The sequence below is a fragment of the Bombus terrestris genome, chromosome 3 (assembly GCF_910591885.1).
Source record: "Bombus terrestris chromosome 3, iyBomTerr1.2, whole genome shotgun sequence".
Classification (NCBI taxonomy): Eukaryota; Metazoa; Arthropoda; class Insecta; order Hymenoptera; family Apidae; genus Bombus; species Bombus terrestris.
Window position 1 is genome coordinate 18,793,948 of NC_063271.1, and position 18,935 is coordinate 18,812,882.

An 18,935-nucleotide genomic window follows, 5' to 3' on the forward strand; every position below is an offset into this window, starting at 1 on the left:
CCAGGTAATAGTACAAGCACCGAATCAAAAATTCTAGAAAGTATTTGCATTGCGTACTTACAGAAGATTATATTGCTGTAGATAACGGTAAGTTGGGAGCCTCTCTTCTAGCCCAGCATCTGTTAGACATACCCAATGCAACTGAAGGAAGCATCGGCCATAGCATGATTAATTTTTTATTAATATTGTTACCTCTTGTTGATCTTTCTTGGACGTAGGCCAACTATTGCCAAGATTACGACTACGATTTTTAATCCTCGACGACGGTTTTTAACACGTTTTGATAGAATTAGGAATAGGATTGGCTCGCACTAAACCTTCGAGCTGTTGGAAGAGACTCTCTGGGTTCTAAATCTTGTACCTTCCATTGTTGTTTTTGCTTCGTATGTAAATAACAACTCAATGAGGATATCTGTGCTTTAAAAGGATTATAACGCGTGAGTGACATTTTTACAATTTCGGACTGTCTGGTTTTAGTGGCCAGTAAAGATGTTCATGGGTATTCGTCATTGGTACAAAGACCGGACGCACAACGTCATATTTTAGCAATTTAATAGCACAAAATAGAATTCTGATAATAATTTGCGTTTATAAGAATTTGGTTTTAAGCTAATCGTGGAATATTTATTTTGCTAGAAAATATAATAAATGTTGTAAGAGTTAATCTACTGTGACATATTAATAAAATCTGAAAAAAAGCTTCATTTTCGCTGTGACATTTTTGTCTCACTTCTCGTTCGCGTACGAGTTCGACAGTTATTCAGATTATTATTCAGAAAGTCACTTCCCAGGCCTTGCACTTCTGTTTTATCGCTTACCTTTGATTTCCTAAGTCATTATTTATGCAATGTTTCTTTACATTACAGGAAACTCGTGTGTTCAGCATATTTAGTTGTTCGAAAATTTCGCTAAAAAGTTCGTACAAAAGTCACTAAGAAAATTAAACTCGGTATAAAAACATTAAAAGCTGACATTACAGAACATTGTTATAATTTTGTATTAATATAGAACACTGGAGCTGTTCGTTGATTTATTCTCTGTATTACAAAAATACTATGTAACATGAATTTTTCACCAAGAAAAAATCTATCCTAATGAAATAAACATGACCCACATGACATGTATACTAAAAAGATTCGCACGTATGTAAGCTACGTGCACGAATGCCGAATAACACGATAAATTCGTTTCGTATTCTACTCGCTAGTTCATACAACATACGTAAATTGTATGTAAACTATCGAAATTCTTCATCCTTGAACCTCTGTATGAACAAAACGGTACTTGCGGTATTTTTCTTTTGGTAATGCCAACTTTCGGTAATAAACTATTTCTACGGAAAACGCAACTTGTCAAAATTAACAAGTAGACGAACAGAAAGAATAACGAAACTGTGTGTATGCAGAAAAATTAAAAGTGTTTGAAGAAACATGTGAATTCGTGCTGAAAACACTTTTACCGCAATAGACATGTGCGTCCGTTCTCCTCACTTAAAGAACTCAACTCATTCAATTAGCGTAACCACTAAAGCAAAAACTGTTTGGCATAATTATCTATATTTTCCTTTCTAAAACAATGCAAGTATTTTCCCGTATCGTATTGTTCTAGCGTTTTGGAATACAATATTCCTCGCTGATCTCCTTAAATGTCGATGAAAAACGCAGAGTACCTAATATAGACTCGATGCTCGTCTTTGGATATTAACATTGAATGTTACTTGTGAAAGTAAAAAAAAAAAAAAAAGTACAACGTGTAAAGAAGTAGATTTAACTAAATTTTGTAAATGTGCTGATCACTGAAAATCCACAGCATTTGGTAATAAATGTTATAAACGCATATCTATTAGAAATCTTCACTTTCTGACGGTACTTACATTGTTTATCGTTCCAAGTGTTCAATTAATTTTTTTCACTCAAATTTTTTTCTTTCATGTCTAACGTCCAACGTAATTTCCACAGATTCATTTTCGATAGATGGGTCCAGCATTATTCCACCGCGTAGAATGTAATTTTCTTCGAAATTATCCATTGTCTTTAATTAAATTCGCATGAAACTTGACAAATAAAATATCCGTTTCTAGTACGGAAGTTTCTTGAGACATCGAAGCCCTAAGGATGTGAAACTAGCCATTCAGTATTTATCGTCAGGACAGTAATTTTCACGTAACGCCGTTCGCTAGGTGCATGAACAAGCTTCTTCCTAAATTATCATCCACATTTGCGTGTCCGCGTGTGTACGTACCTGCACGTACACATAAGAAACACGCTTTCGAAGGTGTAATTACATCGTCGTAAACCATTAGAAAATAGAATGTTTTTGCATTTGCTACATCCCTACATGGTTACATTGTCAGTGGATCGATCACTCGAAGATACGAATTCCGATTATACCTATATAATTAGATACAGTTAAATACCTCTAATAGGCTTTTTTTCATAATTCGTAATTAAAACGATACGCTGATAGACTTTAATAAATAGTTGCTCACGTTTGTGGCGAGTCAAGATCTCTTATCGAATTCGATTGTTGAAATGCCGAATTGATAATAATTATATTCTTGAATGCTTTGTCTCGTTGCTAGATCGCAGATATATTTATGCGCTTTCTTATTTTCACAAATATGATTAAACGAATGGAAATATAACAAACATTTGTATCATTACAGGTTTTTCTTAATCTTTTATTGTTTTTATATATATCATTAAGTTACGACAGTTGGTATTATTTAGTCATTTCTCACGCTCTTGCGTAATCTTCAAACGTGTAACGCGACATTCCTTTCCAATTCCATCAGTCGCCACGACAAACTAAATCATATAGAACATCTGTCATAGCGGTTCGATTCATTAATTCCGCAGTTCAATCCTGCTGCGTTCTTTGCGTCAATTTCCAGCGAATCGTGTTTTTCTCTCACTAAAAGAGTTTCTTAAGCACGAACAGCATGTGTATATATATATATACATATAAGAATTTCTTATCGGTATGCTTTTCTTTTCAAATCATTTTCAGTACTGCAACAACACCTTAACCAGTCTTTTACTATGTCAATAAGGTTGGAGGATGTTAATGTTATTGCAACAAGCTTAGGCGCGAAACGCTAATGCGCGGTTTTATGAAAGTACCAGAAGCGTAGTGTTGTAAAGCCGCGTTTTATCGAATCGAATTAATGCGCATAAATTTGCACATAGTTTGAAAGCGAGTTACCGCGTATTCGTGTTTCTCTCGACTTGTCCCCTTTCGGACTAATGATTTTCAATCGAGTGCAGATAGCGATGGAATAGATATTCCATAAAGTTTCAAACAGCTCGATATTCAAGTATTCGGACCGAGTAACAATTTTTCAATCGGAAATGATTCTCAAAACGTCTAGTAATTTGTAAAACTCAACTCTTTTATTAATCAACAAAACTGCATTAACTATTAATCAATAATAATTAAACCTGTATAATAAAAACAGTCGAAGAACCCGTAGCTTGTGGCTTTTAAATGTTATCAACAGTAACAGTTCAATTTTGTGAGAATGTATCGACGAATATCGATACGGTATCAATTCCAACGTCAACAACAACTTTATATTACACCAATCGAAGCAATGATTGGATAATTTTGAACGAAACAGCGTGTCAGAAGCCAAATGAGATATCCTGCGGATTATCACGTTAGATACAGTGCGCTAATAAAGCCTGCAACTTATTATACGTATCTCTATCGGCGTTCGCTCGGCTTCCGGATATTAATTGACTGCAATTAAGATAGGTATCATTTTCGCCATTATGCTTACGACTCGAAGGATTGTCGCGTGTCCATCGCATCGACGAAACAGGCTCTTCTGCTTTCTGCTGACTTTCATTATTTGCTTTCGACCGAGCTTTCTTCGCACATATCGTATACGTGCATGTAAGTTGCATACATATACATACCGCTTGTCTCGAATTATTTAGGTTTTTGACGGGTTACATTAGATAAGATCGTGCATTATTACGCATTGTTTTTATAATTTCTGGTTCGTGAGAAGAAGAGATTTCTCGGAGAATAGGTACAACGCTCTCGCGTCTCGTTTATGAATGAAGCGTTAGATTACCTTCTTTTCCTTTTTCCTTCTTTGATTTCACGCCAAAGCTGATATCAAAGTAATCGAAATAATTTATTCCGTTAACCACGGAAGACCAGTTCGGACTGCTCGTTCTTGGACGTATCTAATAATTTCACAGCTCGTACAGAGACGAGTAATTGAAATTCGAAACGTCTTATTTTTTGTTAATGATCCCAGAAGAGAAATTAGAATAAAATGTAAATAGAAATCTTCGTTCACCAGGATATTTGCCCCTTCGAATAAAATAATTTTCTGTTATTGCTTTTTCTTGCCTTCTAAGCAAAGGTGAAGGTATCTTAGATGCTCGTGTTAGAAGAACCGAATACAGGAAGATAATGATGGTAATATATGTATATAGAATGTAGAAAGTGGAAGCAGATACTACATTTAATAAGTCGTTAAACCTGTTGAACCAACTTTTTGTAAGGGACAAGTTTGCAGATAATGATGAATGAAGGTACCGCATAATAATTATTATTTAAATTTCATAAAAATTATACGAGTCCGTATATATCATATTTTAAACGTGTAACGTCGCACAATTACGATAATTACGCGAATACTATGATGGTTATATGAGAAATTAAATACGATCATGTGTCTATTTGATCTTGCTTCGATTATTAGAGAAAAGGGTTAAAAATTACTGTCTTACAAACACGACTACTCACGTTGAAAATTAAATACTTAAATTTTTAATTCGAGAGTTATATCCTACAAGGAATCGTATCTGTTTTACAGATTTATACGTCGAATGAATTTCACGATATCTGTTTTTATCGGACATTCTTCGCGAAAAATTTCGTCCGCGAAGGTCGTGTTGCTGTAAAAAAAATTGCAAAGTGAAAGAGACTGTTTCTCTCGAGTTTTGCTCAAACTGCACGCACCTGCGAACGTACGCGAAAATAAACAACGATATCCAGAACAACGGAGACCTGTGGAATGTACGGTGCGAGCATCTTCCAGAGAAATAGTCTCAGAATGTCGCATGTGTGCTTTATGCCCTGTTCGGCACAATGATGGGAAACAAACCCACGTATTTCAACGGGTCGCAGGAGCGGATGATTCGTTTAAGCCAATGGCAAATTTTTTACGCGTCGCTTTATTTGAACAATAAGTGAAAACGGAAAAGTTTCGCAGCAACGCGCGATTAGTTTCGTGAAATACGACTGGAATACGTACTTTCGTTTAACCCTTCGATTCCCATAAGCATCTGCAGGCAAGCTGTAAATACGCTTTTGTTAAAGGAGATTTATCCTTTCTTATTTATCCTTCCTTATCCACCTCAAAGGTGGTAGCCGTGGCTGCTTATAGGATCAGAAGACTTAAATATTCTAACAATGTGCAACGTTTCTTAGTATTATCGAAACAAAAGGGAATAAGACGGAGCGTAACGAAGGACGCGGCGCGCTTAAATTTGAAAAGCACGCGATAAAATAACAAGGATAGAAAAGGCATGGAAATCGTTGGATATCGTTGATATACGGTTTGACCTGTATCCGCCGACTATTTCCCACACTCGTGCCGGCCGCCCGCTAAACCCAAGTGTGAAATTACGTTTTACAGCAAGCCATGCCACGTGCTTTGTTGTTGCTTTATAAAACTTGACTCTACACGCGGCATGCTCGCGTACAGGGTGTGGTAGAGCGATAATGGTCTAGTCAGCTGACGTACATACTCTAGTTAATATCGGTAATATGTTCAAAGCGGTTTCACGCGCCACGCCGTATTCCTCTGTGCTCTGGAAAGGTCGCCGCTCTGCACACGTATAGGTGCACCTGTGCGGTTGCTACGCCTTCTGCGAGGCTCTCGGGTCCACGCCAACAATAGCCTCCTTTCTTTTATTTCGGCCGATGAAGAGATTAATAACGTTTCGCGAGGCATTCCCAGGAGAAAGTATTCGGCAGGAGAATCGATTCACCGGCGGGCTCGAGGTTACCAGGGGTTATTTAAATCGAAATACCACGAGCAAGTGGTTTCCACGACTGCCGGGCAAGAGATTTCGCGTCTCGCGATCGAACGAGATGCGACTCGACGGTCTTCCCGCGATTCATTGTGTAACGCGCCGCGCGTTCGATCGTTAATTTTACGCTTTTCCGCCTACAAAAAGTATATTTATTCATCCGTGAGCTTCGTACGACTAAGGAGCTGCTCTTCTACCGATTCGATTACGATCTTTGAATCGCGCTGTACACTCTGGTTAAAACGAGAATGCCGTTGATTATCTGATATTTGATACTTCGCTTGTTTTCTTAATCAAATATTTATACGAATTGGTCACGTAAGAATACCTCGAAAAAGATTCAAAGTTCACCGAAAAAAATCTTAACACAACTGCAATTCCCATTGCGGAGAATTCGTTTTCTCAATACGAAAACGCCACTAATTACCGCGCTACCTCGTAACGTAAAAGATATGTTTACATAATTTCGATATTCAATTTCATTTATTCACGCGGGCACCGTGAATTCTCGAAATTATCCGAATTGCCAAAAATTTCAATTACGTAATTACGTAGCGTGGAAATCTGGCCGATAAACACGCCAGTTATAAACGAAAATATCTATGTGCCCAAATAACAATCCCGTGATGGACGTTGATCGTTTGAAATAAAGGTAGCAAAAGTGGGACAGTTTGCACGTGTATCAAGAGGTGTATACCCGGTAGAGAAACAGATACGCGTTTACGGAATGGGAAGAAGGGAAAGGAAAAAGAGGTGGCCACGCGGAGTGAGAGTACCCCAGGGAGGCAGTACCTGAGGAAAGATGCTCGCCATCGCCAGAAGGGAATTGCACCAGGTGAAAAAGAACGAGAGAGAGGGAGAAGGGAAAGAAAGAGTTCGCGAGAGGACTGGGTAGAGAGGGGATAGAGGAATAAAGGTGAAGAGAGGGAGGCAAGTTAGCAGTGGATGGGTATTCGACGTTTAGGCTGCACACGTTCCTCGGCTACCTAGCAATTCACAGAAGACCGGCTACCTTCGTTGGAACCGGTTGTGGTCGATAACCCGACTCCTCCGCGTGGAACGTTCGTTCGCGAATCGTATCATCTGGATGGACCAAGTGAAAATCTTCTTCGTTTAGTGCGTGTTGAAGAACAGTTCGTAAGATACGTTGAAAGTGACGTTGAGGAACGGTTAGCGAGCTACAAGTGTTAGGAGAAAAAGTGGAAGTTCGGGTCATCTTTCAGGATTCTGGAGCTTGGAAAGATGAACAGACGGAACGTAGTCTGCGATCCGCAGACGCCGCCAAATTCCTTCGATTGTTGGGATTACTCCATCGAGCTGTCGTATCTTGAAAATCCGCAAGGTATACCAAAATGGAAAATCATTTTCGTCGTGTCAAAGTTCTTGGAACAGTGGCCTTGTGTTCGAGCGTTTGCGTGGCGAATCGATTCTGAATGAATTTAGGGAAACGAATTTGCGGAAGTGCGGGAATAACGGAAAACTACGTTTTTCTATCTAACGTCAGAACTTTCGAGCCAAACGTGACAGCATGCTCGTTAAGCTTGAATTCTAAAATAGCTGCTATACAGTCAATTAAACCGTTTCGTCATTTATGAATAAGATATCACGTCAATGACAGTGCTAACGATATGTATACGACATATCTCTTCTTTCAAAGTGATTGCCATTTACCTTGTACTATAAATTTATATATTTTATTTATATATTTTAATTCATCTTTGAAAAAGAAAACTTAGAGATGTGAATTTTTATCAGGTACATAATCCAGTGGTATTATCCACATTCCGTAAAATGTTTTCAAAATCAAATAATAGCAGAGTAACGTATCTCGGTGTTGTCTTGATAACAGGTATCGATCAATTATTTTATTTATCTAGCGCATGCCAAAGTGCGGTATAAACTTCTGCGGAATACAGAAGAATTCCATTTGCCTGAACCCGTCCGCCAGGACAAGCAGTTCACATAACTGGAGTTCGTACAATAAGAGTTCGCGAATTTTCCCGCCTATTATTTTTTATACGCATAATAGGAGTTCACAATTTAGATAAGAGAATTCAGTGAACAAGGTTCAATTACTCAGGCATTAATTAAAATTTCATTTGAATAAATAGAATGCAATGAAATCACCGCTTCTACTGCATTCTGCGGAAGTTCGTATCGTAATTTATGTCCACTGGATGGATGAAATAAATGATTTGCACGTCCTTGAGCAAACACGTAGACTATTTTTTCTATCGTCTTCGTATGGGCTTAAACAATTCTTAAACAAGACCAATTCGAATGAAATTTCGCTTTATAAAAACTCACGACACATTTGCATTTTTCTTTCAAACACGAATTACACAGTTTACGAACACGAATAATTTATAATCTGCGTAAAGATGGAAGCGCAACAATAACGCAAAATTGCTAGGTGCAATAAAAAATAAGCAGCGTCACATTACAGCTACAATTATCGTCGTGAGATTTCCCATTACGCGTGTAAAGCGTGTGCGAATTAGGAAAAAGGGGAAGAGAATGGCATTTGTCGTTGTACGTTGTTCAAGTGAATCGAGAGACATTAATGACAGTTGAGGATGGGAAGGAAAAAACGGTAGTTGGCTCGTTTCCTCGCCACGAAGGTCCTTAGCCCTAGCTGGAACGCCGTTTGTTCCTTGCCTTTAGGCTCGCTGGAGGTCGTCAGTTTTAGATCGAGGAAATGCAACGAAGCAGAACACTCGCCGTCAAGTTCAACTGTACGGAACATCCACGGCGTTATCCTTTCGATTTACAATCGTTTCGAATCATTCGAAACTCCAGGCTCGATCTTTTGTCACGCGATCGTTTTGTCATCGTTAACAAGCGAGAGGAGCTCGGTCGGAGCTTAATTGTAGATTGGATCGCTATTACGATCGACCCTATTGCAATTAATTATATACACGTAAATTAACGACGAACCGACGCGACGTTTGCGCATGATACTTTTATTATTATTATCATCATCAGGCACAGGAGCTTTGCCACAGATAAAATCAAGAAATTCAATGTCTCAGACGTAACTGTTATTTATATCAGCAACGCTTGTCGTTTTTTATCGTACTATATTATACCATAAGATATTATACACGTAATAATCGTGATGTGTGATCACCGATCGCTATTGGCGGGAAACCTTTCAAGGACAAAGAAATTAATTGCTTATTCCATTTATTCTTTTATAAATTTCCAAATGAATCGATATAGTGGAGTATACTGGTAGATTAAGAGAAGAAACGTTTGTCTTTTTAATGATCGTTGGGAATATTACATGGAATGTGTGTAAAATCATGTTTAATGGATATGGGAGAAATTTTCCAGATATTCGCTGTATAACGATTCGTTGTATTTGAACGCGCGTTAATGTACGTATAAATTCGTATAATCTCAGATATGAAAAGAGTGTGCATTTTTTTTTTTCTTTTTTTTACTAAATTTCTCGTACCGTTCAAATATGATTATCCGTAAAGTATAATTGGAAAAGCGAATTTTTTTAATCCTTAAATATCCTACAAATGCATAAAAATCTGTTATCTATACATAATATAAAAGTTTTACGTGAAATTTCCGAGAAATCTCTAATTGGGAATTTATTTCAGACTTGCAATTGGCTGCAGAACTCGGCAAAACACTTTTAGAACGGAACAAGGAATTAGAAAACATTATCAAAACACACCAGTCCACCGTTGAGGAACAAGCACAAGAAATAGAGGTAACTTTTCAATAGTTACAACGTTGTCGAGAATTTATGCTAATCGCGAGGGCCATTTATTTACATTGAAATATGCTTCTCTAGTATATGAAAAAACAAACAGCTGCTTTGAGGGAGGTAAACGACTCACGATTGAAAATTTATGAGCAACTCGAAGTCAGCATCCAGGATTTGGAACGTGCAAATCACCGTCTCGTGATTGAGAACACAAGTGACAAAAAGCTAATCAAAAGGTATGAAAATTTACTGTTACTCAATTTCCTTTCATTTACTTACTTTTAGAGAAAAGTTTCCGTTTAAAAATATTCAACTAATTAATCGACTAACGTTAGAACTATCGAATTATCAAATATTATTAGAATGACATGTTTTTAACAAAATAGTTAATTATAATTATTTAATTAAAACAATATGTGTACGATTATTGATAGATTTAAATTATCAATATCAGAAACAAGAAATACGTATGCGGCGTGTAACTTGGTTGAATGTTATGTAATTAATAAACGCTTCTCGTAATTTGTTAACAGCCAGTGTTTAACAATCGAGAACTTGGAAGCTCGGTGCGAGGAATTCCAGAAGAAAATCGACGAGATAAACGAGCAACATGAAAGTATACTTCGACAACAGACTGCGAGTCAATCGACGAACACCGCACAAACACAGACCTTTGTATGGAAAGCACCGGCTATGCAGGGTGGCAGCATACAACAGGTTATTAATATTCATAGAATTCATTTTGCACGATCTCAGATAAGTTCTATAATTATCGGTTATTTTGTATTTGATACTAAGCTGTAAACGGTAAAATTTCAATTTACCGGTGAAATTTCTATCCTGTTTGACTAAACGTTTCGGCATTCAGTTAGCAAAAAATTGTATTGGCAAAACTTTTGTTGTTATTTACAGAAGAATTATAAGCCTCTTTGAAAACTATGCGATAGATAGATTTCAATAATCTAGGTACAGTTACTTATAGTTTGCGATAAATTACCAAGGATAGTATATATTATTAAGTATATATTATAGTATAGAACTATTATTATAGATATTATTGTAGGTACTAGAATCGACATAAACGGGCGCAGTAGGTATTTATCAAATTGAAACGTGGAAATATTTTTCAGAGCGCTGCCTCACGTGGCCAAAGACCTTTCCAAGAAGGTAGCATTGACTCGAACGTTCGGCAATTTCATACAACAGTTTCGACAAATGACGAAGAAGTTACCGAATTGCTGAGGCAGGTGCAGGAAGCGCGAAGTCAAAGAACAAGGGAGCAAAAGAAAGTCGCTGAGCTCGAACAACAATTAACTACTGTATTGCAGGAAAATACTACATTAGAAGAACAGTTGAACGTTTTGCGGGGTAAAGCACAAGACGTAAAAAATCTTCAAGAAGAAATAAACACGCTCGAAGAAGTTAGGTGGGTGTTATAGAAAACTTTTTCGATTGAAATTTTCTAAAGTTTCCAAACGATGGAACGTAAAAGATTCTTTGTAAAATATTTTCGGTATTAATAAATCTTTCACATTATTTTTTCCCCTATGTAAGACATCTTATATTCAAAAGCATTTGAATATTTTAACACGTTCCTTATTTTCTTAACCATTTAACGTACACAACTATGACATACGCGATCATAAATTATTTTTAGTTTAGCCGATTACTCTATCTATTAATTTTTTTACGGATTCAGGGAAAAATCATTGGTAGGATTTCCGTAATGAAAAATTATCATCCTTTTACAGACGAGGCCAACTATGTGGACGATGTTTACGCGGAATGGAATCTAAAACACACGACGAACTCTCTATAATGTTGAACCAGGAAGAATACGATGACATTAGCATGGCTGAATCATTCATAAATGACACTCAACGTGACACCGTATCTGTTACTCAGGTACCTTCATGTTCATTTGTGCAATGTTTGCTGTATCAGACAATGTGTGTGCATGAAATGTTTTCTGTTTTTTGCTCTCTGACTTTGCTTCAATTACGTTGTTCTACTCCTTCCTAAGCAATATTTATTTCGTACATTTTGTACGTCCCGCAAAATAATATCCCGACGATATGATTTTAGATGGATGGTATGTTTTATAATTTATGCCGTATTTTATAGGAAATTTTGGTCCATGCCAATACTTCTGTTTTTCACTATATATCTAGTAAAAGCTTCTTAGTTACGCGAGTAGATTCAAAAGTAATTTAATTTTATTTGCTTTAGGAGACACTTCCAACAAAGATTAAGAAATCCAAGGCAAATAAAGAGAATAAAGAATTTCGTATGCTGTTGTGGACAACTTTCGCGTGTATATGGAAAACACCGTCGTTAATTTTTGTTTTCTTTCATACGATATGGTACATAAAAAACGAGTGTGTTATGCCATTGTTATTGAAACCGTTCCGAATACCAATTTTCATTTTAAGAAAAGTGTTGCCATCAAAAAGTAGTAATTAGCTGCTTTAAACTATAGAAAGCGCGTAGAGACAACAGTAAATAATTGAAAGCTAAACAGACTCGATGCAATTAGTATTTTACATGTTAGATAACATGTTATCGAAAGACAATTATTTGCCATCTACTTGACAAAAGTTACGTATCAAAGTTAAATTTAACTTAAAGCTTCATCAATTTTTTGATTACAAACATATCGTACTACTAACTATAATCGAAAATGCCATTAGCTTTGATTAAATTCCGATATTTAATTCAAAACTCTAATGAAATTTTTCATTCAACTAAAATTAAAGTCAGAGTATAATATTTATCCTTATACCGGTGACTACTGTAATTAAGCAACTTTTACTTTTATTTTTTAGTTTTTTGTAGTTTTCTGTAGTTTCTAGATTGTAGATGTTTGCGGCTTGTGATTAGGTTGTTCCTAATTTTGTACCATTATTTAAAAAATTTTGGGACGAAATTGATAGGTACAGAAAAATGTTTAAGTTTGGAGTTAGATAACAAAGTTATTAGACTTCAATAAGGCTGATTGAAAATGGTGTAGGTAAAGAGCATGATGATGACAATTATAACTGAGCACTTACATTACTACGAATCTAACGTATAACGAATTTAATATCGTAAGTTAGCAAGGATCGTATCAAAGCATGGCTCTAGGATGATTAGTCGTATATTTTGATGATTGAAAAATGTCACGTATCAATGAAAAAGTTTTCGCACGTGAAAAATATTAATAGATGAGGAAACTAGTTAGTATCCCCGGAATAGGTAGATATTACACATATCTTTAAAAAGAAAAGAGGAGAAAGAGTTTAATTTCCAAAGAATAAAAAGACTGTGTTAAATTAACGAATTAGCGAATAAGTTATTTCCATGTGCAATTAGTTATCGTGTGAAATTCGAATAGGTCGGATTTGGTGATGTTGCTTATTATTTATTTATTTATTTCTTTTTTTTTACAGTTAAGTTTGCTTCGCCGCATTTACTTTCTGAAGTTGTTAATTCAACTTTGAGCATGAACCAATTTGTTAGCATATCTAGTCGATTTGTTATTTGTTAAAATTGCATTGTACAATGTAAGTGCCAGATTTATATGATATTGAATAAAACATATTTTTACAACAAATATCGTTGTTTTTATTTAACATCCTATAAATCTGGCGTTTCCTGTACCTTTCATCCAAGAATCCTTGCATTTTTAAATGATGTAGATGTTTTTTCTTTAATGTAATACAACCACGTTTATATGAAACTATCGGGGGGCAAATTGGTTCATACAAGTTGTACATAGGTCGTTCATATAATAAGATTTCTCTTCACTACCTATGATTTTTCGTTCGATTAATAAGAGTTTATATTCATATAAGAAGTTTTCGCATTTTCTCTTAAAAACATAATAATTTCGGAAAGGATGCCCCTATTCACATCTTATTATGCCAGTTAAAGTTCTTAATTAGGCACTACTACAATTCCATTGATATAAACGAACTTCCACTATATTTTCTTCATGCTGATGAATCGTTACATCATCAATTTTTCCTACAAGCTAATAAAAACCCATTATTTTAATTTATTATATATCAAAATGAAGCTTTAGTTGAAGGAACAAAATTTTAGTTTCGGAACAAAATTATCGTTACCCACTACATATTTTGTTACGTCTGATATTTTTCATAATTTTACTTTGCATTAATCTTGAAGATTTATGATACTGCCACGAAATCCCTATGTATAAAACGACTATTTTGCTTCCAGGATACGAACGAAGAACACGAAGGACAAAGCGACTTGAAGAATCCCTACAGAGTGCTAGTAGAAAAATACCAAGCTTTGTTAGAAGTTCAAAGACGCTCGGCTCTACGACGAAAGGACAGCGTGCCAACGCCTATGTCGTTGCAAGAAGAACTAGAGATGTCGGGCGAATTTAACAGCTTTCATGCTCCGACGTTGGAAACAGAGATTCAACAAGAGCCGACGAAACCTGCCAGTGGAAACGCTACACGTGCCAAAACTGAAATATGCGGTAAGAAGATACTCTCGGCTACACCCACAGACTTCTCCGAAGCCGAGACTTCGTCTTCTGGATTCTCGGACGAGACGAGCAATAAAGCGACGCAAACGGAAGGAAGGCCCGGCTCCTTCCTTTGTTCTATCGCGGACGGAGAAGATTGCAAGTTCAGTATTTATGACGATAACAGCCCGTTCGAGAGTAGATTTAGGAAAACACCGGAATACAGGCAATTATTCAGCGAAATATTCAGCGTCCTTAAACGAGCGGCGGAGGCCAAAGACGAAGGAGAAAAATTACCATTGCTGGATGATTCTACGAGTACGACAGCTTCTCAACAGCAATCCCCGATTCTACTCCAAGAGGACGTTCCAAGCGAGACTACGGATGATAATCAGAGCGTCACTTCATCCATGTTCTCCTCCGCCGTATCTGAACCGCCTTACAGAGTACACCTGCCTGTCTCATCGAACGGGGTTAAAGAACAACAAAATACCGAGACAACTACAATTGCGCAGGCAAAAATTAGAAACGATATTATTCGAGACACGGATCGCACGGTTTATATAGCGCTTAATTATAAAAAGAAAGCCTCAAAGAAAAATGTTAATAGAAAATTGTCGTATAACGAGAGACCAACGACGCCTGATGTGGTTCCGACGACAAACCCTAAGTCCATCCCGCCAAAGTCGAACAGCGGTGGAAAGAAAAAGTTCAGACCTTTCACAATCGCCAATCAAAATGGTAGTCTCGTCTGTAATGGATACAGTTATGCGAATAAAACGAAAGAATCACCCAATTCCGGAAAACATTCAAATAACGTGTACATACAGAAAAACAATGATCAACAGAACAGTAGTTTCGAGTACAGAGACTATAAACCGAGCACTGCGTCTGAAGAAGTCGCCAGATTAAAACGTTTAGAAATGTCTTACGCAGAAGTTCTTCGATTGCCAAATAGGTCTAAAATGAGTAATAGTCGTAGAAGTTAAAATATTCATATACGCGATACCTTTAAATGAAGAAGAAACTTTTATGCGTAAGATATAGTCAAATGAGATTAAGTTCCAAATTTTTTAAGTATTTAATGTCAAATAAATACTTAGAACATGATTTAAATTATTTCCGAAATAATTATTCAGTATTGATAATCAGTGCTACCTTGTGAATATCTAAGAGAAGCGATTGTGAGTAACGTCTGTACTAGATACTAAACTATTTGACATTAATTTTTTATTGTATTTTGTATCTTAATTGTATATGTTTTTTCATGTGAATGTGTGTGGGTAACCAAGGTACATAACTTTAATATATTCAATAATATCTGAAAGAGATTTATAAGTAAGATAAATCGAGTCGTGCCTCGCGAGTTCGTTTTTCTTTAGAAATTGTAGTTGTAACCAGGAATAAAATTATTTATGTGCCATTTACTATGCCGAATTATAATTGTCAATTATTCCAAATACTTGCTCCAACTTCCTCCCATAACTTGATATCTATTTCCAAGAGAACTCACAATAGTCCATTTCATTAATAGCATGTACAGAGTATTAGCTTCTATATTTGATAGCTATAAATTACAACAATATTGTGATCATCTTATTATACCAAGTAAATAAAACCTTCATCATAGTCAGCATATTCTATCGCAATAACATCTAATTCCTTTCTCTACAGCATCCTGTAAATAGTCTTGCTATTCTTTTATTTACCATTACGTTACGTTATAAAATACTCTGAACGACGAGTATATACTTTTTGCACTTTAATTCCAATCTAATCCGAACATTTTTCTTCAATTTTCGAGATCTCATTGACAACGTAGTACGAAGTATTAAAAATTCCTAAATGCTTGTTGTTTTATTTGACTATATTAAATGTACAATAAGCATTCTTGTGTCTGTCCTTTATAACAACATTTAATTCATTTGCTATTGAGCTAATTTCGTTCAATTGTAATATAGATTAAAAATAGGATACATGAAATTTTATAAATACAATTTCCAGTTAGAACTCCTTTCTCCAAATGTGTGTTCTCAGTACACATCATTTAATCTCTTGATTCCTTTTCTATTTCCTTCTCTTTTAAAAATATTTAGAATAAAAACTTTTACCATTATATATGGCATTTTATGATTAAAATTGAAATATATTTGATTAAGAATCATCGAACAATGCACGGTGTACTGCTCCTAAACTTGGTTGTACATAACTTGAACTAACACTTCTTCTGGATCTATAAAAGTACATAAAAATGGAAATATTTATTCGCTACTCAAACTTCGTAGTCGTAACAAAATATGACAAAGCCTCTCACTTAATCTTCTTTTACCATAATAGTATTTCGTCATAATAACAAAATATTATACTTACTCTGTAAGAGACCTAACGGCTGGTCCAGTTGGATTATTTTTTGGTCGTGGATTTACAAGGAGACACTTCATAGGGTGTCCATCTAATTGTCTATTATGATAAGTTTCAACAGCTTTAGTAGCATCCTTTAATGTTTTATAAATTACTTCTGCTGTACCTGGTCGTACTAATCTGGATACTAATAATTCTCCTACATCCTCAAATAATTCCTGTAATATACGAATATTTCTTCTTTAGTTGAGCTAGAATTAAATACGCTTAATGCTCCTGACTCGATTATACCTTGATATCTTCTTGAGTGACATTTGCTTGTAAATTTGATACTACAATCCGATAACCAGTTGATTGTGATGACGAAGTGGAGCTTGTTTTGGATCGAGGTAAAACACCTATATTTCGCGATTTACTCGGAACTGAATCTAGTCTTGATTTTACTCCAATATCTCTATGACTTCTTGAATCATAATACTTTGAATCTGTTGCATCTTCTGCTAATATAGTCCTGTAAAAGTAACAATAAGTCAAATATTATATGTAACAAATTTTATTTAATAAAATAAAATAAAATGAAATTTGTTACATATTTTTTTATTTTATTTGTTACAATAATAATTTGAACAAAATCAATAAAAAAAATATACCTTGACTTTGTACCAAAAGTCCAATCTTCCTTATATGAGGGAGAAGCAGGTTTTGTCTGAAATCATTAATTACAAATAATTTTAAAGTCCAAAATTAAAGAACTAACATGACAAACAGCAGTATATGTAACAACAATTACCATTGGAAAACGTGCAATAACTTTATAATCTCTTGCTCTTTCACGTTCTCGATCATCATCAGGTTTACGAGAAGGTACAATTCTTATTACGTTACTGCTTGTTGGTTTTACCCATGTGTATGAAGATGTTGGTTTAATACTGAAAGCTGGAGGAGGTGGGGGTGGTGTAGGAGCATATTCGTTACTTACTGTTCTTCTTAAAGGTGCTGACTCCATCATATAATCTAAGATACAGAAAGACATTAAATAATCCTGCACATTGATCACTACAAACCAATTTAAATATGTATACCAATTTTCTTTGTACCATCAATAAAATCCATGTTCATATCTCCCATGTAATGAGTTTCTGCAATTGGATGTGACCTATAACCCACTGCCCTAGTAGATGGTGGCATATAATTATTTGGAATATTTGGTGCTACGGTATGTGGCATAATTGGAGGCACTTTATTAGTTGATAAAGACAGTCTTCCATTACGACCTGTTTTTTGAGATATGCCAGGTATCTGTGCTTTTATTTTCTTAAGCTGCGATGCACGAATCTTATCCAACTTTAATCTGGCATCACTTTGTTTGGCAATTTCTGCAAGTTTATCTCTTGCATCTGTAAGTTTCTCCCGATTCTTTTGTATAATTTTAAATCGTGCATCAGTAATAACTTGTGAACCTCGTCCTCTTAGTGAACCATTAGCACGTGCACCCCTATTAATACCTCTTCGGATACTATATAGAACATGGGAAAGTGACAGTTAACTTTCATACTCATTATATTTAATTTCTGTAATACATTTCTAAGAATAAATGTTCGCGTAATACAATGTCATACTGAAATAATAATAATAATACAGACTAAGGTTAGATATCAATAAACAAATGTTAATCAGATTACAACACTGTTTTATAGTAAATAGTAATTGCTATGTATGTTATTGAAACGAAATAATAAGAAAATATATATAAATAACGATTATTTAGAAGTCTGTAAAAAAATAATACAAATTTTTAATCATTCCTGACAATACTATAGAAAAGCTTCCAACTTAAAATGTATTTTTTCATTAATCACAAATTATGAAATAAATCTGTCGAACCAATAAAATAACAGAAAAATTGATAAAAAAAAAAAGCAATATTATGCATGAAATGAAAAATCTTGAAAATTGTTGCCAGATAATATTTTAAAAACGAAATTTTCTTTTTGATAATTGCAAACTCATTTTTTTAAGGTTATGAAGAAATCGATAATATAGCAGTCACAATAGAGTCAAATTTATTACTGATTTTTTTAAATTGTCTCACCTTCCACCTCTGCTTCTCATTCCTGATGATTTTGATTTTTTAATTATGTCATCTAAACTTAGACCCACATCAGCCATACCGTAACAATCCAACTACCCGAAACTGACGCGAATCATGGAATCGAAGATACATGCGATATCCAACTATGTAGGCCACCTTACAATTTAAGGAGAATTCTCATATAATTACTATGTTTAACTGGTTTAACGTTATTTCTAACGAATT

General features: G+C 35.3%; 2 protein-coding genes across 8 annotated transcripts in view; one reads left to right on the forward strand and one right to left on the reverse strand.

Annotated features, from left to right (window-relative positions):
* The window catches only part of LOC100646644 (U4/U6 small nuclear ribonucleoprotein Prp31), a 59,724-nt gene extending 44,040 nt beyond the window's left edge, over positions 1–15,684 (forward strand). For 3 of the 6 annotated variants that reach the window (XM_048404557.1, XM_048404559.1, XM_048404560.1), the window contains exons 2-7: positions 9,671–9,783; positions 9,868–10,016; positions 10,314–10,497; positions 10,911–11,206; positions 11,532–11,685; positions 14,002–15,684. In XM_048404557.1, the coding sequence (XP_048260514.1) occupies positions 9,671–9,783; positions 9,868–10,016; positions 10,314–10,497; positions 10,911–11,206; positions 11,532–11,685; positions 14,002–15,246 (2,141 nt within the window). In that variant the 3' untranslated portion in view covers positions 15,247–15,684. Of the gene's footprint in view, positions 1–7,098; positions 7,399–9,670; positions 9,784–9,867; positions 10,017–10,313; positions 10,498–10,910; positions 11,207–11,531; positions 11,686–12,009 lie in introns of those variants that run through there. The other 3 variants (XM_048404561.1, XM_048404556.1, XM_003402816.4) reach the window with 3 other exon arrangements.
* Positions 15,685–16,088: 404 nt separating this feature from the next.
* Positions 16,089–18,871, reverse strand: LOC100649607 (polymerase delta-interacting protein 3). Of its 2 annotated transcripts, none has more exons than XM_003402815.4 (7): positions 18,711–18,871; positions 17,701–18,134; positions 17,409–17,632; positions 17,269–17,324; positions 16,910–17,129; positions 16,628–16,836; positions 16,089–16,490 (listed from the first exon to the last, which is right to left on the reverse strand). In XM_003402815.4, exons 1-7 carry the CDS (start codon positions 18,785–18,787, stop codon positions 16,412–16,414), a joined length of 1,299 nt encoding a protein of 432 aa, XP_003402863.1. In that variant the 5' UTR covers positions 18,788–18,871; the 3' UTR covers positions 16,089–16,411. The 2 variants fall into 2 exon arrangements, with proteins under 2 accessions (XP_003402863.1, XP_012174577.1); XM_012319187.3 differs by having other exon boundaries at positions 17,716–18,134; positions 18,711–18,868.
* Between the last annotated feature and the right edge of the window lie 64 nt (positions 18,872–18,935).

Bases quoted from the DNA above. Each gene is read 5' to 3' on its own strand.
- LOC100649607 (XM_003402815.4), bottom strand. From the start codon at position 18,787: ATGGCTGATGTGGGTCTAAGTTTAGATGACATAATTAAAAAATCAAAA. The intron at 17,325-17,408 runs GTAATTGTTGTT...TAATGATTTCAG, and splicing joins TTATTGCACGTTTTCCAATG to ACAAAACCTGCTTCTCCCTC. The intron at 16,837-16,909 runs GTATAATCGAGT...CGTATATTACAG, and splicing joins TCACTCAAGAAGATATCAAG to GAATTATTTGAGGATGTAGG.